This window comes from Botrytis byssoidea (genome assembly GCF_014898295.1).
Source record: "Botrytis byssoidea strain MUCL 94 chromosome Unknown BBYS_017, whole genome shotgun sequence".
Classification (NCBI taxonomy): Eukaryota; Fungi; Ascomycota; class Leotiomycetes; order Helotiales; family Sclerotiniaceae; genus Botrytis; species Botrytis byssoidea.
This window is the reverse complement of record NW_024065858.1, coordinates 680,531-708,355: the sequence shown is the minus strand read 5'-3', so window position 1 is coordinate 708,355 and position 27,825 is coordinate 680,531. Positions and strand designations below refer to the sequence as shown.

At 41.3% G+C, this 27,825-nt stretch overlaps 8 protein-coding genes across 8 annotated transcripts; 3 read left to right on the top strand and 5 right to left on the bottom strand.

Moving 5' to 3' along the window:
• Positions 1 to 3,438: 3,438 nt before the first annotated feature.
• EAE97_008278 (uncharacterized protein) lies at positions 3,439 to 5,438 on the top strand (the record flags this gene model as incomplete). Its single annotated transcript, XM_038878792.1, has 3 exons — positions 3,439 to 3,683; positions 3,750 to 4,526; positions 4,592 to 5,438. The coding sequence occupies 3 exons, from the start codon at positions 3,439 to 3,441 to the stop codon at positions 5,436 to 5,438; spliced, it is 1,869 nt and encodes a 622-aa protein (XP_038730472.1).
• Positions 5,439 to 6,100: 662 nt separating this feature from the next.
• EAE97_008277 (uncharacterized protein) lies at positions 6,101 to 8,104 on the bottom strand (the record flags this gene model as incomplete). The annotated part of the gene is made up of 4 exons (XM_038878791.1): positions 6,101 to 6,237; positions 6,268 to 6,819; positions 6,859 to 7,426; positions 7,475 to 8,104. The coding sequence occupies 4 exons, from the start codon at positions 8,102 to 8,104 to the stop codon at positions 6,101 to 6,103; spliced, it is 1,887 nt and encodes a 628-aa protein (XP_038730471.1).
• Positions 8,105 to 8,913: 809 nt separating this feature from the next.
• Positions 8,914 to 10,053, bottom strand: EAE97_008276 (uncharacterized protein; the record flags this gene model as incomplete). The annotated part of the gene is made up of 1 exon (XM_038878790.1): positions 8,914 to 10,053. The coding sequence occupies one exon, from the start codon at positions 10,051 to 10,053 to the stop codon at positions 8,914 to 8,916; it is 1,140 nt and encodes a 379-aa protein (XP_038730470.1).
• Positions 10,054 to 12,284: 2,231 nt separating this feature from the next.
• On the bottom strand, positions 12,285 to 14,908 carry EAE97_008275 (uncharacterized protein; the record flags this gene model as incomplete). The annotated part of the gene is made up of 2 exons (XM_038878789.1): positions 13,895 to 14,908; positions 12,285 to 13,826 (listed from the first exon to the last, which is right to left on the bottom strand). The coding sequence occupies exons 1-2, from the start codon at positions 14,696 to 14,698 to the stop codon at positions 12,285 to 12,287; spliced, it is 2,346 nt and encodes a 781-aa protein (XP_038730469.1). The 5' UTR covers positions 14,699 to 14,908.
• Positions 14,909 to 15,094: 186 nt separating this feature from the next.
• EAE97_008274 (uncharacterized protein) lies at positions 15,095 to 16,498 on the top strand (the record flags this gene model as incomplete). The annotated part of the gene is made up of 1 exon (XM_038878788.1): positions 15,095 to 16,498. One exon carries the CDS (start codon positions 15,095 to 15,097, stop codon positions 16,496 to 16,498), a length of 1,404 nt encoding a protein of 467 aa, XP_038730468.1.
• A 1,244-nt stretch (positions 16,499 to 17,742) lies between these two features.
• EAE97_008273 (uncharacterized protein) lies at positions 17,743 to 19,896 on the bottom strand (the record flags this gene model as incomplete). The annotated part of the gene is made up of 6 exons (XM_038878787.1): positions 17,743 to 17,997; positions 18,139 to 18,315; positions 18,432 to 19,175; positions 19,233 to 19,500; positions 19,551 to 19,586; positions 19,649 to 19,896. The coding sequence occupies 6 exons, from the start codon at positions 19,894 to 19,896 to the stop codon at positions 17,743 to 17,745; spliced, it is 1,728 nt and encodes a 575-aa protein (XP_038730467.1).
• A 1,690-nt stretch (positions 19,897 to 21,586) lies between these two features.
• On the bottom strand, positions 21,587 to 22,800 carry EAE97_008272 (uncharacterized protein; the record flags this gene model as incomplete). Its single annotated transcript, XM_038878786.1, has 3 exons — positions 21,587 to 21,691; positions 21,744 to 22,388; positions 22,480 to 22,800. The coding sequence occupies 3 exons, from the start codon at positions 22,798 to 22,800 to the stop codon at positions 21,587 to 21,589; spliced, it is 1,071 nt and encodes a 356-aa protein (XP_038730466.1).
• A 3,237-nt stretch (positions 22,801 to 26,037) lies between these two features.
• EAE97_008271 (uncharacterized protein) lies at positions 26,038 to 26,460 on the top strand (the record flags this gene model as incomplete). Its single annotated transcript, XM_038878785.1, has 1 exon — positions 26,038 to 26,460. One exon carries the CDS (start codon positions 26,038 to 26,040, stop codon positions 26,458 to 26,460), a length of 423 nt encoding a protein of 140 aa, XP_038730465.1.
• Positions 26,461 to 27,825: the final 1,365 nt, after the last annotated feature.

Below are 27,825 nucleotides of genomic sequence, written 5' to 3'. Positions count from 1 at the left end.
CTTTGGATAAGATGACTTGGACATGCAGTTTGCCATTTACAGAATCTGCGAAAAAATATTTCGGTAAGAGAACACTAAGGGTCGCATCGAATGCGTAGATCTTGCGATGGTCTTGCGATGGTCATGGATATTCTCAGAAAGCAGATTCTCTGTACACACAAGCTATGCATGTTAAATACAGACTTGTCTCCCAGAACAACGGGCGTATTTCATTGACTGGTGCTATCAGGGAAGAAATGAACATGAATGAATGGAGGTGTTCACGCAAATTGTTCGGGCAAATATATGGTATGCTAAGCAAATTGGTGAGAGTACTTAATGATGAAGGTGTGCTTCTTCTCTCATAACCATGACCTGATTCTTGCATACCTGCTTAAGCTTTTTAAGTGATTAAATATGGTATGATGTTACCCTCATTAGATTAAAAAAATCACTGGGGCTCGAACAAATAAGACACGGCCAGAGGCATGGGATAGCAGTCATTCGAATATTACAGATTTCATAAAATCCAGCACCATCTGCCACTACTGTTTTCCTCGGACAACCTACAAGACCCCATTGTCCGCGCCAATTTACCCGCGGCGATTCTTTGCAAATTGCACTTGACTACTATTCAAAGGTTTGTCAATAACACTTTTGATCAGCTGGTATTCCATGTCAACTTACGATAGAAATTTGGTGGTGGATCTTTCAAAGATATTCAGACCTCGACTCAAGCTTGAGGATTCTGGCCAAGTGACTGATACAGCAGGAGAAGAATATATGGCAGCTCATAGATCTAATAGATGAAGTGTAAGTATCATGAAAGGCTTCGCATTTTTGATAAATCCGTATCCCAAGACAGTGTAGGCAATAGTATACTACAGTAAAACTGTGGCGTGTATTAACATATTGATATTGCAGCTAGTATGTTTAGAAAGGAGGTTATACCACTTTCGTATATATTTATATATTTAAAGAATATTAGCAATATACTGAAATACTGGGATTCAATATAAACTATCCATTCTATGCTAAATTAGGCTATAAATAAGGGATCTTAACTCGATTTGGAATAAGGAATGGAATTTTATTATCTAATATAGATAGGAATGCATATTTTATATTGAATTCCAGTACTTCAGTATATTGCTAATAATATCGAAAGTTTAAATAATATTGAATATCTTCAGTGGTATTGAATTCAATATCACGTACATATATATATTTCGAAAAAAATCGATACGCACCACTAAACTAGCCCGTATACGAAATACGGGAAATACTATTGTCTACACTGTCCCAAGATGAGCGTCACAGTCACAAGGACCATTATTTCCTACTGAAATGAGTCTTTTCAATCGAGAAAAGCATCTCCAGTCAAAGAGAGACTTTCGAGTCAATCCGACGACTTTTCCCAGTCATTTTCGGCTTTTTTGAGTCAAATTGTCGCTGTCTGAGTGCCTTTAGGAGTCATTTTCGAGGACACAAGAAGGAGATTTGCAGGGGTAATGTGTGTTTAAATACAATCGATGGACCCTTTTAGATATACCTTGCTACCATTAAATACGATTAAGCACTGCAAAACATCATACAAGACGACGAAATCATATATAACTTCCCAAAGACTTGCCTTTAAGACTCAACGCCTCACATAAAGTCTCCGTCGGAACAAATTTCCGTCATCAAAAGTCCTCTTCCTGGACTAATTTCAAGAGTGCCTCATTACCACGGCTCGATCGTCGTTCAAATATTTTTCATTCGGATATTCGAGGTAGCTCCCCCAGTTTCTTCCTACTCTTGCTTGCAATCTGTTTTTTCAGAGAACTAAGCTTTTCATCATAGTAGTGGGCACCTTCATTTCCTTTTACAGACTCCTACAAAAAAGATATCAACTTCAAGTATATACAGAACAATAATAATAGCAATGTCATCAGAAACAAGCGGCGGTAGCGGTAGACAAACAAATATTCCTCCTCCATCTCCTATACGGCCACTTACTTGCCTATGGTGTATCAGACAGTGGTCTAAATATTGTGTATGTGCTCGTCCATTTTGGAATCTGATTCAAGCATGCAATAACTGTAAGGTAGGTATCACCAGGCCTTTGAATGAAGGAAGCCCGGAAGTTGTGTGGAAACCTTTTGAGAATAGAACATGCCCTTCAGGCGTTTGTTTGGGTCCAACAAAGGACCAGCAGCAAACATAAGATTATGGTAGGGACTCTTCGTGTATTTTAAGAAACACTTGTCCCTATTTCCGTGGTTTGATGGAGCACACTTTTCATATTTCATTTGGTACTGCACTAGAAAAACACCTCTTATCGTTAAAGATCTCGAAAATCATACAAACAGCAAAAAGATACAGATATTGGACATAATTGCGTGAGTCGCTATGGTAGGAATTAATTAGATTGCAAGAATGGAAAGGAGATATGATACACTGGCCGTAAGACCGAGAATATAGATAGATAATATACACGTTGCTTTTACAAAGTCTTTTCTGAATACTTAATCATCAAGATTTACTTCACTTAACCTCAAAGATCAGCAAGTTAGCACTATGATCGATTGTGAGTTGGTACGAATTTAAATTGTAGACTACTGCAAGTCACGAATAACAGTTTCCTTGGCAATCCAGACCAATTGAAGCTTAGTCCGCACATCAGATAATGCTAGTACCAAACTTAAAATCAACTACTCTTTACTGAATTGGATTGTAGAACACTTGATAAGTATTCACGTCATTTGTAACTGCTTCTTGATTTCATTACAATTACCAGGTATCACATGCAGATTACAAACCTGAAAGTTCGAACATCTCGAGATATATTGGGTGCCCCTTCCGCGTATCTTTTGAAACCTAGGAACAGCAACTTTTCATTTCTGGTTCCTAATGACCACCTAACAGAAGATATAGACATCAAATTGGATGTTACGTAATGTACGTCATATATAATTCATGAAACTGGGTGGTGACTGTTGCGCCTAGTGTACTAGACTATCTAAGACAATGACAAAAGTTTTGTACTGAAGATTTCCCCATAGTTAGCTTAAATCCTGGAAATTTGTCAACTTTAGCATCTTTAGGACTACCAATGATGTTCTTGGCAATGAAAAGCATGTGGTTTTGCTCTGGTGTCATTTTTTTTATCTTATGCTACTTGCTACTTCTAGAATATTTGACGTCAAGATCCATTATCCTCAGCACATGCTATACTGGATATTTCTAGCCTGTCTATCTTGAATATTATAATGACAAATTGTGGATATATAACAGTCCAGTAAATCAGGATATGGTTCAAGTAGCTTCAACACTAGGGAGGCAGTTTTTGCTAGTTCTAGAAGACACGCATCGCTATCTCTTGGTATATATCTATATATATAAACTTCTCCCCCTCTCTTCACTGTACCTTTTCTCACTTCACTTATTTTGTTTCTTTTTCAACACTTACTCAAGATGGCTTCAAATTCAACCTCTTGGATGAACGGCTCGTCGTGGTCACCTAGTGCTACAAATACTAAAAATCCCTTCGATGACAGTAATGGAGATCCATTTGATGATAGGTACGCAACACCTCTACAAGACATTGAAACCGGTACTACTGCACGCCTGTCTAGCGAAACGCAACAACGAGATGCAGTTGATCAATCCGGTGTTCTCTCAGAAGAGAAACGTATAATCGAGGATATCCGAAATGAGCGGTTAGTATTTTGACAACTACTTGTATTTTAACAACCCCTACATGTTCATACTAATGTCTGTTCTAGTCTAGCGTGCGAAGTTTGTTTAGAACCCGTACGATTTGCAAAGGATCGTTACTTGTGGAATTGCAAGTCTTACCATGCTGTTACTCACCATCGATGTACGGCATTATGGGCCAAGGCAAACCTCGTTGGAAGGGCCCTTGCTTGGAAATGTCCCAAATGTGAAAATATTGAGCGCTCGAGTCCCAAGGAAGAATGCTGGTGTGGAAAAGGTAGCCCATTAAATGACCACCCTACCATCCCAAACGCGTGCTTTGATGGTATTTGCGGTAGTAAATCAAAATGTGCTCATGGAAACAAATCATCTTGCCGAAAGCCATGTCACCCAGGGCCATGCAAGTATGAATGTGGAAGATGCGCTAATGATCCTTTACCCAACCCGGCAAATATGAATACTATTTGGGGTAGATTCAAAAGCAAGAGGTTAAACTTTCGCACTATCCTTTTCAAGTCCGTGCTCATTGTAGCTCTATTTGGGGGTATTTGTACCTATATCAGCTTTCACATCAAGTGGCATACACAACCATACTTATATCCTCGTTTTAAAGGCGGTCTTTCTATTGCAGAAGGACTTTGTTTGCTTGTGGTTGGAATATTCTACCTCCCTTTCGGAGCATTCTATTGTATCAACTGCTTAAAAGGGGGGTCGAAATTCTACCTGGAGATACTCAACGGCAATCCGTGGCAGACTGGATACAAATTTAGATTTTCACGAGCGGTAATAGGAGGGTTCTTACTAACGTGCTTTCTCGTGGGACTTTATGCCATCCCAATTATAGGGTACGTATATTAGCCCTTTTCGTATTAGTTATTATTGGATTTCGACTGATATTTGCTGCATTTAGAATTGTCGGTGGTCCAGACATACAATGGTATAATCAGATGAAGGACTCTTGCCATGGATTTGACACCCGAGTCGAGATAGGCACTCATTTTGCAGCGTCAACATACACTCTCTACAGTCTCAATGAATCTGTCAATAATCAAACCTTCTACCTCGCTCCCGTGCTTGCACCAAAATTTGGCAGCAAAGAGCCTTATCAATACTTCCATCGTTTCTCTGGTAGCACAACTAACACTGCAAATTTTGCCATCGATGTCGATATAGATAATGGTGTCTGGCGCGAATTACATTTCAATGGAACCGATGAGCTCACGAAATGGTGGGCTAGCGGCCGAAAACAATACCCTTCGGTTCACCCTATCTTTGATAATATCACTACAATTGAAAGCGCAACCAAGCTCAATGGTACTTTCGTAATACGCGACGGTCACCTCTGGATGCCCGATTTTGATTTGATAATTCAAGGATTGGAAGATTCGCGCAAGCATGCCGAAATCGAACCTTTCATTCGTGTGTTCGACACCGAGGGTCTTCCTCACTCACGGACTGAAAAGCTGTTGAGCCCCAAATGGAACTGGAACAACAGGCATGACCCGAGTATTGTAATGCGTACAGCAAGTTTTGGACATGGCAGGCAGAGATTGGATATGTGTATGAAAGAAAATTTCTATTACAGTTCCAACAGGGAACAACAAAAGCTTGATGGCGTAAGTGATGGGTCTATTATGCCCTTGGCTGTTATTGCCGCGTTCAGGATGAGAGTGAACGAGATGTACGCATTGAACTCTGGGAGACCTTTCAATGTCAAAAAATATTCGGAATATGATGACGTTAAGGCTATAGCATAGGCAGCATAGGTTATCAGTTCCATCCATAGTGCTATTATAATTACCACTTCACGAAAACATCAATTCCACCACCTCTCATAATTGAGCCTGCTTCTTCGCTAAAGAAAAAGTCTACCTGTTACTTAATTGACTTGAGAAACTGAGTATAATGGTGGGCCCATTTTCATAATATTTCGTGCTTTGATTTATCAATCACCTAAAACCGTCTCTAGTCACTATCTAGACTTGAAGACTCGTTCGTGGAGCGATCTTTTTTGGTGCCATTCGATGGTTTGATAATATTGAAAAGGATCAAAGGGAATTATCAGGGGGCAAGATCTTGTAATCGCCTCGTTTATTTCCACTGAAGAAAATCCAGGTTTATGATGTATTCAAGCGTCGCATGTAATTAATTATATTGAAAATTTGAAAATACGGGATGTTGCAATGTTCTAGTGAGGAGCCATTGTATAGTTTACCACTTCAATTTAGATGATAAGAAACAAAAATGAAATATTGTATTGAAACTTGTGTGTAAATTGATTAAATTGCCATCAAAAAATGATATCTCAAGCTATTTTGTAATTCCAGAGGTCTTGGTTTGCAATATAGGCTCAAGTAATTAACAAGAAAGCGAGAAAGGGCGATAGTTCATTGTACACACTGCTTTTGAAAATTAAAGGTTATATCTCAATCAATACTTCCTCATGACTTGGCTCCTCAAAGATTCTTGTAAAGTACCCTGACGAGTCGCAGACAATGAAATTCTGATCTCGGTAGATAGTCCCCTTGCAACGTTTTTTGAAGTCCTTCGACAGCGCTTCATCAGTGAAATTCAGTTTTTAAGCACCGTGTTCTTTTCCTAATTCTGCTAATAAGCTTTTGAAATCGTACAGCAGCTCTCGATATGCACTTTCTTGCTCTTCAAAGTATGAATTTGTCGATAATTTATCCCTACGTAGGCGCTCGTGCAATGCAGCTTGAATACCTCGTTGAGACCATCTTGTTAACGGGTCAATCTTCCGAGGATTGAAGTCTAGTTCCTGAATCTTCTCATCGAACTTATTTATTTCATTACTGAGGTCTTCCATAGCAGGCTTATCACTCGCGAAAAGGTATTTCGTCAGACAAGTCTGTAAGTAACCAATGTTGTCTCCCTGCAAGTCTTCTTGTATGTGCGACAATTCGTCTAGCACCTCTGAAGGTGACTCAGATGTAAAAAATATCTCTTGCAAATATTTTACTATAAGAGAATAATTGCCATTTTTGCGAGAGACCTCTAGCCCTAGCTTAAGCAAATTCTCCGGCGTGCTTCGCGATTGCCTTTTCCAGTGCACGGGGCTCAAATCATGAGAGTCTAATGGAACGTAGATCGGCAGATTAGAAATGAATATGATAACCCCTTGAGATTGTTTTATGTATCTTTAATCTGGAATCTGACGCGGATTGGAAGGTAGTTCTCTCGCCAGTCTTTGGTTGGCCAAAGCCCATTTTAGATAGGGGCTCGTTTGAACATTCTCTGGATTGCTTAGACTAAGCGAGATTGTAAACTGGTTGGCATGAGCCATGGCTTGATTGATGATTTTCGTGATTGACGAATCAATTTGACTGCTATGCGATAATAATTGCAGAAAGATAGTTACCAAAACGTCAAGGAGGGCTAAATCTGTAGACTCGTCACCATGGGAACGTTGAGTCCAGTCAAACACAAAATGAAACCACCCGCTGAATTCCGATTCATCTGACTTAGGAGCTTTCTTGGAGCGGTCCTGTTTTCGATTCTTAAATAATAATTTAATGGCATCTCCGACTCCATATCTGGAACAAAGAGCCTGAAAAAGGTCTCGCATATCCCATATTCTGTTAGTCGAGAGAAGATGCTTGTACAAACTGTGCCAGTTTGACGAGCTATCTATGATACTTTCGGGGTTTCGAGGGATAATCTCTGGTAGCTTTGTGTATTTCATTAATTCAGAATCAAGCTGAACAATATTACAAAGCAATTGTACCTAGGAACTGATCAGACAAAATCTCAACACTCGGCAAAATCGACTGACCTGAATCGAATCAAGGCTCTCGAAATTCGTCAGTAAATCCAATTGAGCTTCATCAGCCCCCGCGTCTTTCATGTCACCGTCGGGCAAGTAACGAAAAGCACGCTGTCTTCCCAACTCAAACACGGAACGCAGATACTGAATAGGAATCTGTCCACAGTCACTCAACTGCTTCAGCAAAATTGACTCCTTACCCGCAGCAAAATCCATCAAAGTCTTGTAGGCACCCTGCTTCAGTAAAGCATCCACGAAGTCTAGAACAAATTCCGGGTGATCTCTCAAGTCCGATGGACAAGATTTGAAAAGATCTATGGCAGCATCAAATCTACCCTTCCTCATGAGACGAGAAAAATCTTCCAGATATGCCTCGAGATCGTATTCACAGTCAAAAGTAACCTCCATACTTTCTGTGGAACCGGGAGTCTCGGCTAAATTTGTAATCCCCCTTTCTGATATCGGTACTGCTAGAGATTTTCCGTCCCGGAATATAAACCCACTTTCAGTATCGTCCTCTTTGGTTGATGGGCAATCTCGCTGAGAGTCTCCAGCCAATTCATTTTGGGGCTGAGAACTTTCACTCTTAGGTTGTCGTTCAGTATATTCATCATTGCCAATGTACAAAACATCCGACATCTTAGAAAGCCTTTGTATTTACATGCACAACTTAAATATACTTTCAATTATTGTAACCAAAGAACAGATGTGTTTACTTGGGGCTAAGAGATGAAGGATGTCACTGGTGCAACACAAAGAATTGAGGTTAGCCGAGCGGGGTAAGACAATAAGAAAAAAACAGAAAATACATTTTTTTCGGATCGCTTTCTTTGTTTTTGAAAGAATTCTGCTTCTGAATTCCATAAAGAAATCCCCCAAGTATATCACATAGCTAGAGTCACCGTTTACCTGTGGTGTCCGAAATTCTCTCCTTCTTCCTCTCCCCTTCTCAAAGCCTCAGAGTATACTTTTCCCTATGGGTTTACCATTGAGTATCTCGTCACAACTTTCTTAAAGAAGATATTTAATAAGTATGTAAATGAATTGAGAATCAATGAAGTTGGATCCACCATGTCATATGAAATTTGATTTTCTTTTTTTCTCGCCTTTTTCGGTTAAGTATATCACAACAAATACCTAAGCATTATTCAATTTTTTCATCAGTGGTCACAAACAGAAGAATGAACATTTTCAATAGTCAGGGATCATTGTAAAAGCAACTTTCTTTATCCATATATGTTCTTAGTTGTGTGACAGGCACAATAGAACTCATGTATTCTACTTATTCTCATCACGGTGACCAGCACGCTTGACATCTACTGTATCGTGCGACCCGCGCAACAAAATCTTTGTTATCTAATTTTTCTTCGTCGAGGTGACCAGCAACCCTGACTTCCAATATCTCTATATCTTCCTCTTTTCAAGGGCCCTGGGTGTATCCAATTACGCTAGCGATAGCTACGCCCCTTTCCTTTTCTCGAGGAGCGGCTACCAGAAGCGGTACTATCACGAGGAGCGGGTATTCTCTCTTGATGTTGTGGCTCGGCAGTAATTATGTTAGGCTCGCTTGTGTTAACATCACTATAGGATCCATCAGCCTTCTCGTTTCCGTGGTCATATTGTTGACCACCAGCTGCAAATTTATTATATCCGCTTCCACCGGATGGATATGGATATTGATTAAATCCACTAGGTTGATAGTTATTCGTACCACTTGTATCATTGACGGCAGGTTGATCTCTTGTATAAGAAACATTTCCACTGCCACTGGGTTGATAAATTGATTGTCCATAATGGTCAGCTCCATAGCCGCTTGTACTACCATCATCATAGGTAGGATAATTCGAATATCCACTTCCACTAGCTTTGTTGGTAGGCTGATAATACCCGCTGTCTGGGATTTCTCCTCGCTTTCGACCTTCAGCAATCACCAATGCCCTGCAGTTTTCAGGTACCTCATATGGATTTTCTCTATAGTATTTGATCTTGGGATAAAGCATGGCTCCAGGAGGTAGGTTCTTTTGCATTTCAACAGTACGAGTGATCCAACAAACTTGGCAATTCTCTTGAGATTTAATGAAGTCTCTCGCCCAGAGCGTATTCTGTAGCACAAATAATTCGCTAAATATATCTGGCCAACGAAACCTCCAATCATAATGCCCATCAAAGGGAACCAAGTCACGTTGCAATTCCTCGATTGTCAGATCAGGGAAACCTCGATGGCAAACTTGATCGAAGATATTTGGAGGAATAGGAGGAGCGATGTAGTCCTTCAAGGAACGAACGGCCGCGTGCTTGGGTAATGACTGGAATGCTGATTCTAGTTGACTTCGTAGAGTCGCGGGTGTTGCAATGGCGGGTAGTGGTCGTGGGACCATAGCTTGTTGAAGAGGATCACGACCTAAATAAATATTGTTATATGTGGTTTCAGTAACTGATGGTATTGGCTCAGCATCGAACTCCGGGCTCATACTAATCATATCACCCATTCGAGGGGGTCCTGGCTCTCTCCTAAAAAAGACAGGATGGAAGTAAGCCCTTAGCGGTGGCACGCCCTTGGGGAAATGAATTGCAAGCTCACGCTTCATACCGGCAGCTAGCCTTACCTTATCTACTCAGATCTGGTATTGATCGCATGCGCTCTCGGGTGTCAAATTGGCTGGAAGTTCCCATCTTTGCATATATTCCCAAGGCACGTTATGTGCAGTCGTAAATTCCATAGCCTTCATGTCATTCGTTTCCGCACTCAAATCTGTGTTCTACTCCCATAGATCCTGCAGTGGTGCTGGCGTCGGCGATAACTCTGATGGACGTGGTGCACGTGAGGAAGTTGTTGGTACATGTGAGCCCCGTGAGCCCCTTGAATTCCGCGCAGGTGGTGATATCCGTGAGCTCCGTGATCTTTTTGACATAACTAAACTCGTGGATTCGATGATAAGATCTCTGTAGTGATGGTCCCGGATACGTGCAACCGAGAAAGATGGCAGATGAATTAAAGGATATGGATATGTGCTTTTAGATATCACAGTGAATGTCGATTAATAGGTAGGAGTTTTCCCAAGCAGCTTAATAAGCTAGGACGGTAAAAGGAATGAGCTTCAGGCGTAAGAAATCTAGCCGTATGCAGATTAAATATGATGTATCGCAATAGATTTTCGTTGATCTGGGATTTATTTAGATCTCTCGATGATGTCCAAACTCAAACCAAGAGGGACGTATCGAGTGTACTTGAGCACATTGTACCCATGTGGATTCTAGTTTGGCGTCATAAAATATGACTGAATGAGACCAAACTGAAGGACACTGTGACTGGAAGTCTTTTTTGTGACTCGAAATGGTGGGTATAACGGGTGTTCTGATTCGGATGATTTATTCAGATCGAGAATATCCATTAAATTGGCAATATGATTCATTTTGAGGAGATCAGTCCATCTTCAATGACTTAGAATATTTATTTCTACACGAAAACAATCATTGTGACTCAAAGAAATCGATCTAGCCATTTCCAAAAATGCGTTAAGAAGGAGATCAAGCATCCAGATTTGGATGAATATTCCTGACTTGGTAAAATCATACTCATTTTGACTCGAAATATTCAATCATCCATATTCAAAGATAAGTTTCTTTGAAAATAATCACTGCTCTGAAATAGGATGACCATTTCCACGCGTATGAAATGATTGAATAACTGAGTATGGTTATTATTACCTCAAGTCAACATATTCATGTTAATACCGACATCCCACAATCCGATTCGAAGGATTCATTGCGATAGACTCAATGATCTCATTAGTAACATCCATTTCCACACAAATTTGTTTTCCCTAGAGAAAAAGATCCATTGTGCTAATTCGTAATAACAATGCTAGCCGCTAGCAAAATCTTTATAATATTGAAGCATCAAACCCAACAAAGATTTGAATTTCCTGATCGCAAGTGTACCGTTGACCTATGATATCGCGTCCGATCCATCAGAAACAGATTTGTTATCCGAAAGGAACGCCAAACAAAACAACACACCTGTTGTAGGTGACACTTATCTGATGAATGGTAGATAAATAAGGTAAATTTCAAAGAAGTCCAGAGAAGGGGAACACTAGTCTATTGCGTGAAATTTTTAGTAAAGCAAATGATATCCATGTATTAGCTTAAGCGATTTAGATTGCTCTTATGTACATATTTTGAGGGGGAAAGTTTTACAAGAACGTCGAATTGTTACTGAGGCAAATACACATTGCGGTATATGTATTATTCCGACGATGTCAATCTTATCGACAATTTTAGTACAACAAGAATACGCTCTTGTATTTTTAGCCTTGTCAGGTATTCTGCTAAAAAACTTGAAATTTATTTTATGAAACTTCTATTCTCTCCTCCATTTGAACTGGGGATAGGGTAACTGATTAGAAGTTGAGAAGTGAAATCGGATCGAATAGATCAAAGGAAACTTCACAGAATGAACTTGTTGATCGATTCAAAATCTAGATATAGGATGAGATGGAATAGAAAAATATATATATCAAAACCAGGGACTAAAAGAATACTTGCGAGAAGAACAATCTTTGTGAATAACGGTAATCTCTCATCCCAGGAGAGGAAATTGACTATCAGTGATTGATACATAAAGTATGACTGAAAATTGTATAGAACAAGATAGGAGAAGATAAGAAGATAATTTGGTAACGGTATGAGTTTTTAGCCTGGCCTTCAATAGATGCATAAAATCCTGGTGATCGATTGAAGCAAGTACAGACTAGCTATAATAATAATCGATGCCTATACTTCTTTTGACTCGCCTACTCTTTTCAGTATCATAATTCTATCGTCTATTATCAAGCTCATCTTGATCGCTCCAAGATTCATACACAGAGGTTTCTGATTGATATGCATCTGTATCGTATTTGCTTCGGGTGATCCTGTGATTCGGATCGTCTTCGCCACGAATGCCATCTTCATCGCTTGTGTTCCCATATAATGACCCTCGGGCCCCTGTCCGCCCTATCGCATTAATATGGGCTCCATTAGCCTGCTGTGGTGAAGAGACGTGTTTTCCTAAAGGTCGTGCAATTTTCTTCCCTTGCGACCTTCTATCTCTTTCACTTGAGTATGTTCCTTCCTCTGATCCATCCATATCGCTCTCCGACTGCATCTCTCCTCTTGAAAGCCTGATCTTATCTGTATTGATGCTCTCAAACATGCTTCTTGGTCTGTTCTCCCAATATCTTTCGTCCTTAGCAACAGAGGATTTCTCATACCAAAGGTATGAAATATCATTATAACTCCGACCAATCCTCAAAGAAGAATCGTTTTGTTCATTCACTGCCATTGCTCTCATATTGCTTTCAAAAAGCTCGGGGTGATTCTCTGAAACTTTCTTATGCAAAAACACTTCTCTCCGTGTATATTTGTCCAGTTGTTCTTTGCTACCCTTGAGAGAGATGCACAACGCCCTTTGGATTCTGTTCTGACACCATTTCAACATGATAGCATCACCACGATCTTCAGAATATCCTATTTCTCCCTCATCAAAGTTGGTCAAGTCGTCGTACAGTTCTCTTTGCACAGTTTCATTTGCTGCCACAAGATACATTGTCAGACATGTTGCAAGATAGCCTTGCCGATATCCTTGAACATCTTTCTGTAGGCGCGCTCTCTCTCTCAATAGTTCCATCGGTGCCTGAGAACCAAGAATGATTTCTTCCAAGAACTTTCCTTCCAACGAAAAGTTGCCCAATTCCCGTGCCGTATTCAGCCCGAGTTCCAGCAGGTCATTGGATTGTCTAAGTGGCTCATCTATGACCCACCCCGGGTTTTCATTTGAAAAAGGAACGTAAATTGGAACATCGCGCTGCCAAATGACAATACCAGGAAACCCTCTGAAATGGTTAATTAAGCGGGGTTCGCTCCTTTTTAGGATTCTCGACAATTTTTCTTCTGCCAAGATCCATGTCAAGTAGGACTCGGACTTGGTGTCTTTGGGACTGTTACTACTGACAGAATTGGCGAATTGCCGAGCATATTCTATACATTGGCTAGCGTGCCTAACATATTCTTTGCGAGGGTACACGTAATTCAAGAATATCTGTAAACACATTGACGCCAAAACGTCAAGAAGAGCAATGTCTGTGAATTCATCGCGTGATTCAGTCCAAAGAGCGATGAAGTCGCTGATGGAGCTCTCGGAGGTTAGATTCATTTCAAACCAACCATGGATTGCGGACATGATGTCGCTTTCTGACATAGTATGGAACAGATCTCGCATATCTGAGACACGATTTTGGGAAGCGAGATAATTGTAGAGGGTCTTCCATTCGGTTGTGGGAACTCTCTTTGCTATATTGGATGCTTCATTTAACCGCAACTAATTGCAAAGAAGTTTCACCTTGGACATGTCAGTGGAATGCAAAATAAGGTAGTTGATGATTTTACCTGTATTGAATTGAGTCGAGGAAAATTTGACTTCAGCTCCTTAGCCATTTCAGACTCCAGAAGATTACATGCGTTATAATCGAATTCAGAGCCCGAGGTCCGTAGAATTTTCATTTTGAAGATTGCGCAATCTATGCATTGCTGGTATATCTTGGGGAAAGCTGATCCCAACCTTTCAAGCTTTTTGTAGTCAAGATCGCCTTGCATTAAAAAGATATATGCGTAGTTGACAGCAAAGTCCATATTATTTCTGCACTCATCTGGACACGATTCAATATACTGCAACGCGGCCTCAAAATCGCCTAGCTTTCTCAATCTAGAAAGCTCTTCCACATGAGCTTCAATATCCTCATCACATTCGAAGTCCAAGTGTATCGTTACATCTTGGGTCGAATCCATATTCCATACTGCTTCTACGCCTTTTGTCGTGACTACACTTTTTCGTGGAAAAAAGGTGAAATCTTCAGTACCCAATCGCTCATGTACCAGATCTGCTCTCCGTACATCAATCTCACTGTTTGGGGAATTGCCCCTATGGTGTCGGTCCAGTTCGTTGTTCCTAGGTAGGTGAAGGTTATCTGAATAAAGGGGAAATCTATCCATCCCAGCATAAGAATGACGGTCAGAATTTCGTCTTAAAGTTTGGTGACCACGGCGGCGGAGTATATGGGGCGGGGTAGGAGACCGGTGGTGACTTTCAGGATCAGACATTTTCGCTGGTGGATCAGCAGTATATTGCTCCACGATTTGTATTTTGGAGCTTGAGCCAGACTTTAGAATACCAAATTTTCGATAACTGAACATTCCATTTCTTGGACCATCAATAAGCACTCGAATATGCGGGCTATGCGTTGCCTAGCGAGTTATGTATGCAAGAACAGGGATGATATGCACGTGTTCGACTCTGTGTCAAAGAGATATTATCGTGGCTCCCTAGATCAAGTGCCGACACGATATGGAAGGTAGACTTGAGGAATGATTGGGTGAAGTCGAATGAGAGAAAAATTGTAGCATGGTGCAGGTCTGTGGTGTAATTTCAGGATACAACACATCCAACTCATTTGGATGGAAAGTAGGAATACGAACTTCAACGCAAGTAAGAGTCGCAAGTATGAGATAGTGTAATAGAAGTATTTAACTTGTTGTATGAGAACAACTCGAATATTGGCTCTGCAAAAGTCGCAATTGATTGCACATACAATGAGTTCACACGCTTCCCTGAACCGACCAAAAGTTTCACGATTATTTGGAAATATTCTGAAACCAATTAATAATCCTCCTGATGATCTGTCTTTGCATAATCGGAACGTCGGAAAAATCACAGTCGACTGTAAATTTCACCTCTCAAAATCGAAATGGGGTGTCTTAGGACATGCTGAGAACCCCGCTGGAATCATTTATATGAGCCTCGGGTTTCATCAACCCGGTGACTGCAGGTTGTCTCAGGCAACTGTCTCTGTTACTTTCAAGGAATACAAAGATGGAAACAGAAACGATGAAGCTTTCTCGAGTTCTTTGCACATCGACAATCGGTTTGGACCAAAGGAACTATTTGGCGAAGAGAGAAAAGTTTCTGTGAAAAAAAACGTTCATTTTACACCCAACTTCACGGTTTTCGGCAACGGAGGCGGCGGGATTGGTTTCGATAGAGTTAAAGGTTCTGTGCGCAGTAGTCGTTGGAACTTCAAAGGCCATCTGATACCTGCAGTCCACCCGAATCAGCAGGGCCACCAGACAGGCGTTTATAGAACATTGAAGTGGGATTTGATAGAGAGCGATTTTGAGACACAAGCCACGCATGGTGACGTTATTTATACTGCATTTGCATTTGAGCACGCGGGTGATGCGTTCTACATGGAGGTCAAAATTGAAGGAAAGCTGAAAAGTCCTAAAGATAGGATCAGAAGATGCTTAAAATTCTCCTCAAGGGCAAAAGGAAGCAAAGTAGCAACTTTATTGGTTGAACCTCCTCGGAAGATCGGCTTTGGTACCCAGCTCGATGCGCTGGCAGATGCTCTCCCCAGGGCAATGGAGATCGAAAATTTGTTAGCTGTACCAACAGAAGTGCCACATGCTGTGTCCGCATTCGCTCGACTGGGTGGGATCGCGGCAAACGCCTCAGGACCAAGCATAAATCGAGCAATTATTAACCCTGTTGAAAAATCACGAGCTACCATTGGTTCCCCCACATTAATTCGAGGGGTCTCGAACCCTTCCCTGGGAGATCCAACATATCCTTCCATCGAGAACCTTACAAAAGCTCTCTCAGTATTTGTAGACAGAAGACAGCAAAACGCTCAAAATTCTATAACGAAACCGGAAAAATCAACCTTGAAGCCAATTGAAGAAGTAGTCGAACTGGAGAGTGAGTTGAAAACAGACGTTAAATCTTCATGCTCCTCTTCGGATACCATACTGGTCAATCAGGAAGATCCAGAACCACATCATGAAAACCTGGCGATTATCAAAAAGAAGCAGATAGATAAAGACCTGCTTCTTCTCTCCCAATCGCCATATATCTTGTGGATCATGCAGATGTTACTCAGATTGGCGGGGCTATTCAGGGGGGTTAACGAAACTGTTGGAGAAGCTGCCATCTTTTGATGGTGTAAAGTAAAAGCTTAACGGCCAAGCAAATTGACAATCCGCGCTAGGCTAGAAGTCAGTTTTTTGCTTTTTAATGTCATTTCGTTGTAGAGCTTTGTTTAATGATACGAATCCATTTTGAAACTTTAAATTTTCGTCAACCTCTCCGTGATGTGGCTAAGCGCGTTGTCCTAATCTTAAGCGCTACTGAACATTACTCGCCATTATTAGCAGTCAATTGTCAATAAGCTATCGTGGACATTCAAATAGACAAATATATAATCATGAAACGTCTTCAGATACATTTCTAGGATGCGTAAGATTTTTGATAAAGATGTTGCATATTCAACGCTGTTCAGTTTTCTGAACATGAAATATAGCACCCTTTCTCCATCCACCCTTAATTAATTTATCCGGACCATCAATCCAAACGAGAATTTAACGCATTCAAAACCTCAAATATCAGTAAAGAAATCTTCAACACTCATCCCAACACACGAAATTCCTAACGACAAATCATTCTCAAGCCCTAAAGATGTGACCCACTCTACTCCTGTACGCTATAGATTCTAGCCTATCAATATTAGTATCTATCTATAGAACTTACCTCAAGAATATACACTAGTCTCTTGTAATCCGAAGCTATGATTTCAGAAGATCCATGGATATCCTCAATACCGAATTAATACAAATGATTCCATCCTTATCATCATCATCATTATATAGCATGACTTCTCGTCGTACCTAGATCGGTCCTAACCTATAGTAATTAGAGCCTATATCACAGAATCTACCTCGCTATAGAAGCTAGCCTCCAACTATGGATATAAGCTAGAATGTGTGACATAACATTTACCTCAAGCCCGATGTATTCAACTTTTGTTGACTATAATCTATATTAGGGCATAAGAGCAATTTGCCATTTTCTCAATTGCCGAGAATCAATACCGCAATTATCCCTTAAATAGCGAATATAGGCGTAACTACCCAGTCTATTTAATGTATATATGTGACTATTCAGTAGCATAACTTGGCACGACAAATTTTAGGACAAGAGTGAAAAAGAAAGAAAAAGACTCTTTTTATATTCATATTCATGTTCATTTCTGGAATTTGCGTTTCTTCCCGCATTTCTCTGGTGTCTCATGTTCATGTCATCCCATCTCGAATCATCGTTTCATCTCTTTCCTAATGCCCCCCAAATTTCCACCTCTCGCCCTTTCCACTTTCTCTTACCCTATTATCCTTCTCTATTCTCCTCCCTAGTCCTGCGACAGAGGATTAATCCCTTTCAACTCCCCTTTTCCCCCTCCGATCTTCTCCCCAGAAGGTGTAGCCACCCCACTTCCTCCCAAAGCTGGCGTTCCGATTCCTGAAAAGGGACTTTGAACACCCGAAGGAGCAGTAGATGGTGGAACAGGAATTCTAATATCTTCTGGGGAGCTCGGAATGATTTCTGGTGCGAGTCCATCGATGTGGATCCGTTTTGCTTCATTTTGGTAGGAGGCGGGAATGATCTATTTGCAAAAATTAGTATGTGCGTGGACTTGACGTAGGTATTGTTGCAAACTATGAGAAGAGAGTAGATGGGATGGAGGTAAGAAGAGCAAGGAAATGGCGGAGATGGGAGGAATATAGGCAGATTGATGGATACATACCTCAATAATTTCATTTCTAGGGAACTTGAGTGTAGGAATATTCATAGCATCACAAGCCATTAGATAACCATAAAGAACCCTCAAAACGGATTCATGAGCAATAATAAGCAGATCATTCTGTTCTCTCTCGAGCTCGAGAATAATTGGTTCCATGCGGACTGCAAGGTCATGGTATGACTATCGCTCTCGTTAGCTTCTCTTCTTATCAAAGGGTGCGAAAGATCAGATATATTTGGAGATGAAATGTTCGAGTCATAGAGAAAGGAACATGTGGTAAGGGAAGAATAACATACCTCAGCACGCGGGTATCTATGATGGTAAGGGTCCAATTCATGCATTCTGACTTCATCGGGATACAGTCTCTTCATCGCCTTTTCACTCAACTTCTCGCAAATTCCCGGATTCAACTGACTCATTTGACTTCTCTGTCTAACTCTAAATCCCTTTCCTTTAAGATACTCCGCGGTCTCTACCGTTCTCTTTCTAGTCGAAGACCAAACTGTCAGTGGTTTAAGAGGTGCATCAGAACCACCTGCTGCAATAGACGCTGCTCTCTCTTCTTCACGATGTTTGAGTAATGCATCAGACATTTTCTTAGCGTATTCTCGACCTTCATCAGAGAGTGATGCATCGGCTTTGTAGGAATCATCTAGACTAGATGTGCCTGCACGAGCGAAAAAAGTTTGACGGGATTTGATATGGAGATTCATGAGGTAGAAGACGATCCGATGGGAAAGATAGCCAAAGCTGACGTTATTATAATCAATGCGCTCACCAGCGTTGATCATCTTGACATAGTTAAGGTCAGGTTCAGTCATAGTTTCGAAATGAGGAATCTTCATGTCAATCCTCTTGAGATAAAGTTTGGCAGCGTCCTCAGGATCCATGCCAACAAACTGCGATTGTGGTATCTTAGCATCATCCTGGTACTTCCAACACTCTGAAGGGAGCTTTACATCTGGAGATGATATTTTGACACTTCGAGCATTCTCCTGAAGTATCTTTTCATCCGTAACATATGATTCAAGGAACAACGTCTGAAATGAGAATTAGCCTCTGTCAATCGAGGATGAGATTGTTGTTATAAGCCATACCTGAACATCATGCTTAGCAAACTCTTTTGCGAGAGATCTGCGACCACCGGAAAGTGGGTTGACAGCATCATAGATAGCAACTTGACCATTTTCGTGATTGAGCCAGGCATAAATATCTTCACGACATTTCTTGAGAATCTTTTGTCTAAGCATAACTGAAGCAGCAGATGCATTGATAAAGAAATAATCATCAGGGACATCCTGACCTGGGCCCATTGTAGCACGACGATAATCCCCTAGATGGAAGATTCTTGTCTTGACACCCAACCTAGGAAGAATTAGCAGAGAAGCGATATTTAGGATTAGATAAAAACTTACCATTGTAAATAACGCGAAAGTGAGACAGAGATATGTCTACGGAAGAATGATCAATCAGTGAAACTGCATCTAAAATCTCATCTGGAGGAATAACTCACGTTTTTCCACGCGCAGGAAGACCAACTAGGACGATAGCGATTCTTCCAGAATGGAAAAGTCTACCTGACTCAGTTGAATACAATTGAGCTGGCGCCATAGTGGCCTTCTCATCTGGCAAATCATGAACTCCATCGATGAAAGTTGAAGATCTCCGACGAAAGCGAGGAGAATTGGCCGCGATTTCCGCAGTTCTAAGCTCATGGTCAGTCTCAGTGAACAAGGTATCGGCGAGCTCTAGTCTCGCCATGATAGTGCTAATAGAGCGTTGAGAGAAAATATCGGTGGTGGCTGTGATTGAGAAGAGGAGGCCGTTGTGACTTCCAACTTCCGTGGAAGGCAAGTCCAGAGTTGAAAGAGTGAACTAGGAAAGAAGAATGGCGCAACAAAATCATCTCAAGACTACCTGAATCTTAAACGAGGGGGTAAAAATGAATAACCAGAAAAATTATGACCACTCACAACAAAGTATCCATCTTTCTAGATTTTCCACAAAAGTAGTTCTCGAAAAAGAAACTCTGCAATCTAAATCCGTTGTGATTGATCTTTAACCAAAAATCTCAAATATTCAGGAATTGGACAGATGAAGTGAATATACAGTAGCACTTGAGTCTTGCTTCCTTTGCTCCTGGCCAGTCTTTTCTTTCCTTTGGTAATCTCGTGACTTCAAGACCAAATCCCGTATATTGTGTAATTTCGAGAATGTCTTTCCGAGCACAAAGCACCTTTTAAATCCTCGTGTTCCCGGAAGAAAAAGAGACGAGCAAGTGCAATGAGCCGTACACGCGTTAGTGGATTCGCTCTGGTTAAAAGTATCAAGGCAAAGCTTTGTTCAATATTTGTCTCACGCAGCCTCTAGTTACTCCACCAGTTGCTCTCGTGGATATATACCCGGACTTCCTTTCAAAACTTCTCGGCGCTTGGTAGTTTCAGATATCCGTCGGTAATCTTGTGCAATGAACTCTTTTCAACCGCCCGCCGTATGCTTTGATGGGAAGCACGAAATCTATCAATACCAAATGTCTGTGGTCGTATGAGTTTTCGAAGGTTGGAGGACGAAAATGCGGTTCGTGATTGTCCTTGCTTTAGCTTCAGCTAAGATTATCAAGATAAGTGGTAGATCAAAGATTAGTCAATCGATGCATTCACTTGACCAATCATAAAAGAAAGGTTTTCGAGAAAATTCACTTCGGGATTGAAGCGGGATGAATTTATTCGTGCCTGGATTCAGAATTGATGCCTCATCAACAACAACTTATTATTCATATTTTAGCTGCAATTCACTTCAATTAGGTATGTTAATTATATTGTGAGAACTTTGTTTTCATGGACATTCATTCATATCCTGTCTTTTATACACAGCTAGGTATCTACAGTGACAAATACTATCATGCCTCCCTCCCATCGTCGTCGCTGCAAAATCGAATCACTATAATACAGAAGTACTCATCCTCATATAACATCTCCGTCATGATATCTCATGCATCATCCATGATCAAGTTTCGCATCAAACTATCCGCTATCTTCAATAAAAGCACTCGCAATGCTTTCCATTCCAAACCAAATTTCAGATATGCTGCTCCAACAACGCAGGGTCCCGAGAACATGAGGTATAAAGAAAGTCTATGATATGATAGAAGAAAATGAAAAGGTTGGATCATCATCTTTTGGTTCGGACATGCATGCAGAAGTGTACTCCTTCTTCCAGCGGTAGAACAAAACGAGGTTCAAGGTTGTAGTAAAACATCTCGAAAGGAAATGAAGAAGCATTTCATGAAGGTCTGGCATAGCAGAAATGAGTCCGTTAAGTAGATAAGGTAGGTGGCTAGTCGGTATACATGTTCTTGTTCGTAAAGGGTTTTATGTTATGGCATTAGAATTCGATTAATTTTGGGAGTGGAGGATGTGCTTTGGGAAGCATTGTGTCGAAACCCATATGTTTAAAATGGGATTTGAGGTGGGGCACCTCCGACTGCCATTGCTTGTTCTTCGACCGCTTCATCACCAGATTCGATGGAAACTGCTACTCCAATCTTTGCTGCTTGCTATAAAATTTATTAGTCAAGATTTAACAAGTCTCAAATAGGGACAAAATACCTTGAAATGATCCATCTCAGCTGCAAAAGTAAGCTGCACAGGTGGTGCAACTCTCTTCTCTAATAAGCAACTCAACTTTCCAGTTGAATCAACTTGAGCTCTGAAAGTAGACATTCTGAAGTCATACTTAGCACCAACAGTTGTGACACCCTCTTTTCTAATTGGTCCTCCCATCATTCCAGCTCCAGACAACCCCGCGAATTGCAAGTTGAGATCCACACCAGCCTCGACCTTATCTGTCAATCTTCTCCAAAAAGATGTGTTTACAGCTCCTTGCGCTTGTAATTGAGCACTAGCAATCCAATCGCTACCCTTGTATTTAGCACAATACGATACCGCAGTTTCGGGTCCTTGGTTCATTGCTGCTCGTTGCCAGACAGCCTCCAAACCCAAAGCAAGGTTTGGTGTAACGGCTTGTAAATATTGACCAATGAAAATACCGGTGAATCCTCCGTCAAGTATCGAAGGGTTGAGAGATTTGATTGAAGCTGTGAAATCTTGTCCGGTATACTCGTTGTCTAATTGCATCATAGCTTGACCAGGGGCGACTTGAAGTTGTGTCTTGGTAACGAAAGCTGGAGTCCATCTGTAATTGAATCTAGTGGTAAGTTGCCCTTCATTGTCCATGTTTCCTTGCATAAAGATCTGTCAATCGCATTGTCAACTTCTTTTCCATAATTTATAGTGGGAGCCTCGTATAGATTGATGAGAAAATCTCCATCATTCCATTACTGACCTTGCTTGTGCCGAACAACGCTCCAAATGTGTATGGGGGTAAGCCTTGAGATCCCATAGAAAATGCGTGGGAGACTTGGAATAAAGGTGCCATGCTGAAAGGCTTGGTGAGATCTGCTCTCAGACCAGAAAATGTGTAGTTGTTGAGAAATACATCGCGTTGAACCTCTCTAGCAATGTTCTCAACTGTTCCAGGGTTTGAGAGACCCAGCGCTTCCCTCTTCTCTTGGAAAGTATTGTATGCATTTGACAAAGCCCCGGCGGCAGCATTATTGTAAAGGAAGCCCAAAGGCGATTCCTTCTCCAGCGCAAAAGACGACATTTTTTTCTATAATATGATAACACTGAGAGGATGAAGTAGTATCAGTATATGCGAATGAAAGAATATCGGATCAGAGGGATTGGTGGTGGGTGATTGCGAGCCTTCAAAACTGATGGACAAAAATACTTTCGAGGTTGATGCGACTGAACTTTTTCTTGAAAGAGCTCTAATCATTACGAGGCAGAAATTCAGGCATTAACAATGACGAGTGTGCGAGAGCTTACATAATTATCATGTGGTACCCCTCCATCGTCTCGGATCACGTTCTAGCATTCTATTCAAGAAGTCATTTTGCTCCTATCACCCTATTGTGGAGATGAAAGTATTAAATTTACGAATTAGACTATCCTTACGGGAGTTTAAAATATATATATACCTGAGAATACGTATATAGATTGTTGAATAGACAATCACATTGGTCAATCGTTTAATCGAGGGGTGATGAATCTTAGGTCTATTCAATCGAACAGAGATCTCTCTATATATCTCTATAGAACTTTACACTCATGATCAAAGGAAGGATAAGAACAATTAGCTAATGAACGAGTCAGTTTCATTACTTTTCTCGGTTCTAATATCAACTTTCCAAATATTTCTTCTCATGATTAAGACGCAGCTTCTTCGCTTACTTCCTAGATCGTTCTTTCGAACCCCTTCGTAGGCCGGATTCAGGCTAGTATAGACTGTGCCTCATCTTCAACATACTCTATACCTCTTCTCGTGGAGAAGCTCTTGTCTCAGGTCATCCTCTGTTTCGTGCAATACCATATATAAGCATATATAAGCTACAGCATCTTTTCCTAACGCAGTACGAGTCCCTTCCCTGATCCGCTTTCCTACACTCATCGTCAAATCCCCCAAATAATTGAGTTATTCTCCATTCACCTAATCGAGTCACTTATACGTTCTACTCTCCCAATCATCCTAATACAGGGTCTCGAGAATCAAGGTCTCATCTGCACACTACCGCGATTCTTCCTAGACAAATTGCACATTCGAACTCCTAGACGACTAGCATCTTTCCCAGCCTCTCTTTCATTGAGCTATCACATTTACTCAATGATCATGCAATATTCTTCCATATATCTCCACCAATTTACAAAAGTGCCATCTTGCGAAGAACCACCTTTACCAACCATCTCAAATCCAAGCACTATTCTATTATGTCGCTCCTGCTCATGTATACCAACCACAGACATACAACCAACGCTTCAAATTGAATCCACGATACCCCTCCACCATCGCCATCCAAATTACCAAACACCCAAATCCCCCAACTTTGCACTCTTCCTCCATCTAATACCCAGAAGATATCGCCACCAAACACCCATCAATCCCAAAACCGTCTCCGCTATAATCCAAACCCATATTCATACCTAAATCTCAAATCAACTTGCAACAAATCTCACAGAACAACTACACATCCCATCTCACACAATAGATTTCTACCACCCCTCTCCCCTCTCCCCGCTCACAAAATATCAAAACAGTCCCTAAACCTCAGACTCCATACCACCGCATAAAGATTTTCATATTGTCCGGATTCACAATCTCAAATTCGCTACCTAATTACCTACACATGACATCATCTACCTAGCACTCGAATCCCTTAGCTACACTAGTCTATTGATTGATCTAATTTGATATAGACTAGACTCCAAACCTAGATTCAATATTAACATTAACATTCCTTCTCCCTTCTCCCTTCTCCCTCTCCGTCTCCCTCTCCTTCCGCAGCTATCTCACTTGCAACCCCCCCCCCCAAAATAACCCAGTAGAGCATAACAACCAAGCATCAACCTCTACAGAATTCAACAATAGTAAACCACACATACCTATCCTATACCCTCCCACTCTCTCACTCTCTCACCATGCATGTTCATCCCGATCTCCCTTTCACATTATACGATAGAAGAAAAAAGGACATAGAAGTGTATGGATATATAGGGACAGTCTCTATGGAGAGTATCCATATAATATTGCTATTACCATGGAAACTACTATGCCATCTCAGTTCACAACACCACATATATCATACCAAACCACAACCCAGCGTGTCTCATTTTCAAAATCCAAAAGATTCAGATCACAATGAAGAACGCGGAATTCCGCTCAGGTGTTCTTGATATATCAGCTAGGTATGAAATCTACAGCTAATTCAGATCCAGACTGAAAATTTTTCCACAATTTGATTATCCTGATGGATCATCTTGTTCTTTTACTCCTTATACATTCGTACTATGCATCCAGTTCATCTGTGTATCCAACTTTGGAAGTATTTCCAGCGCTCTTTGAAGAAACTCCGGTTTCTTCCCCGAGCTTCCCTAAATGAAAACATAAGGCATGGTGACTACCAAACTCCCAGCTTCCCAGCCCACTCGGGACGTAAACCCCTCTACTCTGCCCCCTTATCCGACCACACAGCGTTCATACCCTATCTTGACCCACCAACACCCGAATCCTGTCCCAAAATTCCCGCTCTTTCCCACATTCCCTTCCGATGCAGCCACCGTGAACTGCTCCCACCTCCAACCTCCCATTACCCTCCCAGAAAGCCGTGTAACGTGACCTATCCCATTTCCCATTCCCACCACGATCCCATCTTGATACGTGCTACATTACCGTCCCATCTAGTCTCATCTACATACATATTGTCCATCCGTACATCGCTACCCACCGCTCACATGCCAGATGGCAGACACCGATCGAGTTTCCACCACCGCACCGCACTGTACCGAGTACCTGAATCCTAGTTCTAGTATCCTATGCGTCGCACCAAGAATCGGGAACAACACCCGAAGCCAAGATCTTTAACCGATCGAAAATTCGCAACACAGCACTCTCTCTATGTAAATATAAATATAGCCAAGAGACAACAGAGAACACAACGCCACAGCAAGTTCTTTTCCCGAATTTAGTCCCACGATGAAAACCCGATCCCAGATAAAGCAAGCAAGCAAGATGAAGCAAGACGTGAGAGAAAAGTAGACTGGTTACGCAAAGAAAGGGAAGAAGGTACCGAAGTCGCATGGCTGTCTAATCATGTGATAAGATATGATATATAACATGCCGTAAACGGCTTTTTGTCAAGGAGTCCTTGCGCGGGATCCTCGGGAACGGAGGATCGAGTCGAGGAGCTGAAGTTGCTTTCCGACTTGACCCTGTCCAGATTTCAGACACGAGAAAGAGCGTTGCACGATAACGATAAGCGTGCGAACAAACGGTGGAGTATTAACTATGTATAGTGGAGCTCTTCCCTGCTCCCGCAAGCCAAACAAACAAGCGCAAGAAAACAAGCAAGCCAGCAAGCCCGCCCTGATAAACTCGAGACAAGGGGTTTCGAACGGCGCACATGAATCTGTTTTCCATCTCTCTGTAGCCATAGCTAGCTGGGCCCGGCCATTTCACAAATTCCCAACGCGAATTTATTTGGAACCGAGATTCATTACAGAAGAGGCACCAGGTACCAGTGCATTGAGCAGATACCAAGACACGAACTCGTGCGAAGAGAATAATAGCAATAATCTAATACTCCGTAGTGACCTCTTAGCCAACGTGGCTCACCGGATAACAATATACCGGCATAAGAGACGCGTTTGGCTTCTCTCCAGAGAACCATACACATATCGATCATCAGATCCACTACAATTGGTACATTAATCACACTGCCTGCACACTTTGCAAAAAGCGTGCGTGAAGGACAAGCGACGCAATCGATACTTCGATGCATATTCATCGCCTGCCCAAAGTCTTGGAAAAAGCGCCATCCACGTGACGAACGTCTGGTACGACGACTTGGACGGAACACTGCCCGGTGAATTTCTTCACGGAAAGGTATGCGGGAGGAAGGGGTGAGCCCGATGGTTTTGGTAATGGGAGGAGGCGGGAGAGGTATTTTGGAGTACGCGTTCGACGATATCTCTGTATTGTGTTCTTCAAACCAATCATCAAGATGAGGAATTCTACCCACCCAATCCAAAATTCCCCTCTCATCTCCACACACCCAAGAAGAGCGATGCTTGCTCTCTCGGTCGCCCAAAGCTTCAAAAGGTCGGTTGTACGGGATCCAAGGATACCCACCTAGGTATTCGTAGGAGAAAAAAAATAGACCAAAATTGATCACTGGCGAAGGACTTTAATAATCCAATTGTTTAATTTCAGTTCAGAGAACTAAAAGTTAAGATAGTATCATAATTAAAGATTATCTAAGCATTTATTTGATACCCTAAATTCTCTTGATTCCATTTGTACTTGATTTATGATAGAATTTCTTGAGACAATCAATTTTGACCTCTCTTTTCTCCTATGAATAACATACCTACCTCCTATCTACCTCCTACATACTTCGTAACATACATCACATACATCACATCACATCACATCACAAACGCACGGTCATTCCCTCATTCTACGAATAGATCATCTTGTGGTCTATGCAAGCAAGCTCTGTCTATATTTGATGATGCTCTATACATCCTTCGTACATACAGGCGACCTCGGATACAGAAGTGATCAATGATCAATGATCAATGATGAATGATGAATGATATTTCCCCTGCCATGAGACTCCGTTTCAAAATCTACATACAATCTGATTGGAATAAATTAAACGCGTGGCGACGGATGCTTACCATACACATTTCTCATCGATGTGACCATACAATCCTTTGGTAACCGTGATTGTGGTGGCGATATCGACGACGACATCAAACCATACCATATCCCTTCCCCTCTGAAAAAAAAAAAGTCGATTCCATCACACAACCATTGATCTTGATTTTTGTACCGGTAATACATGCATGCATGAACAAATGAATGAATACATACCTACATTTCTAATCCAGATATCCAGATTCTCACCCAATCGGAGATAAGACTGTATTCTACAATAGTTATATAATTCCTGCACTTAATATCATTATATTAGATACACCAATCCCAATTCTGATATATGATAGAAAGTTCTACACTCATTGCTATACTAGTAAGATCATTCCCGTCACGACATTCGATATCAACATCTCA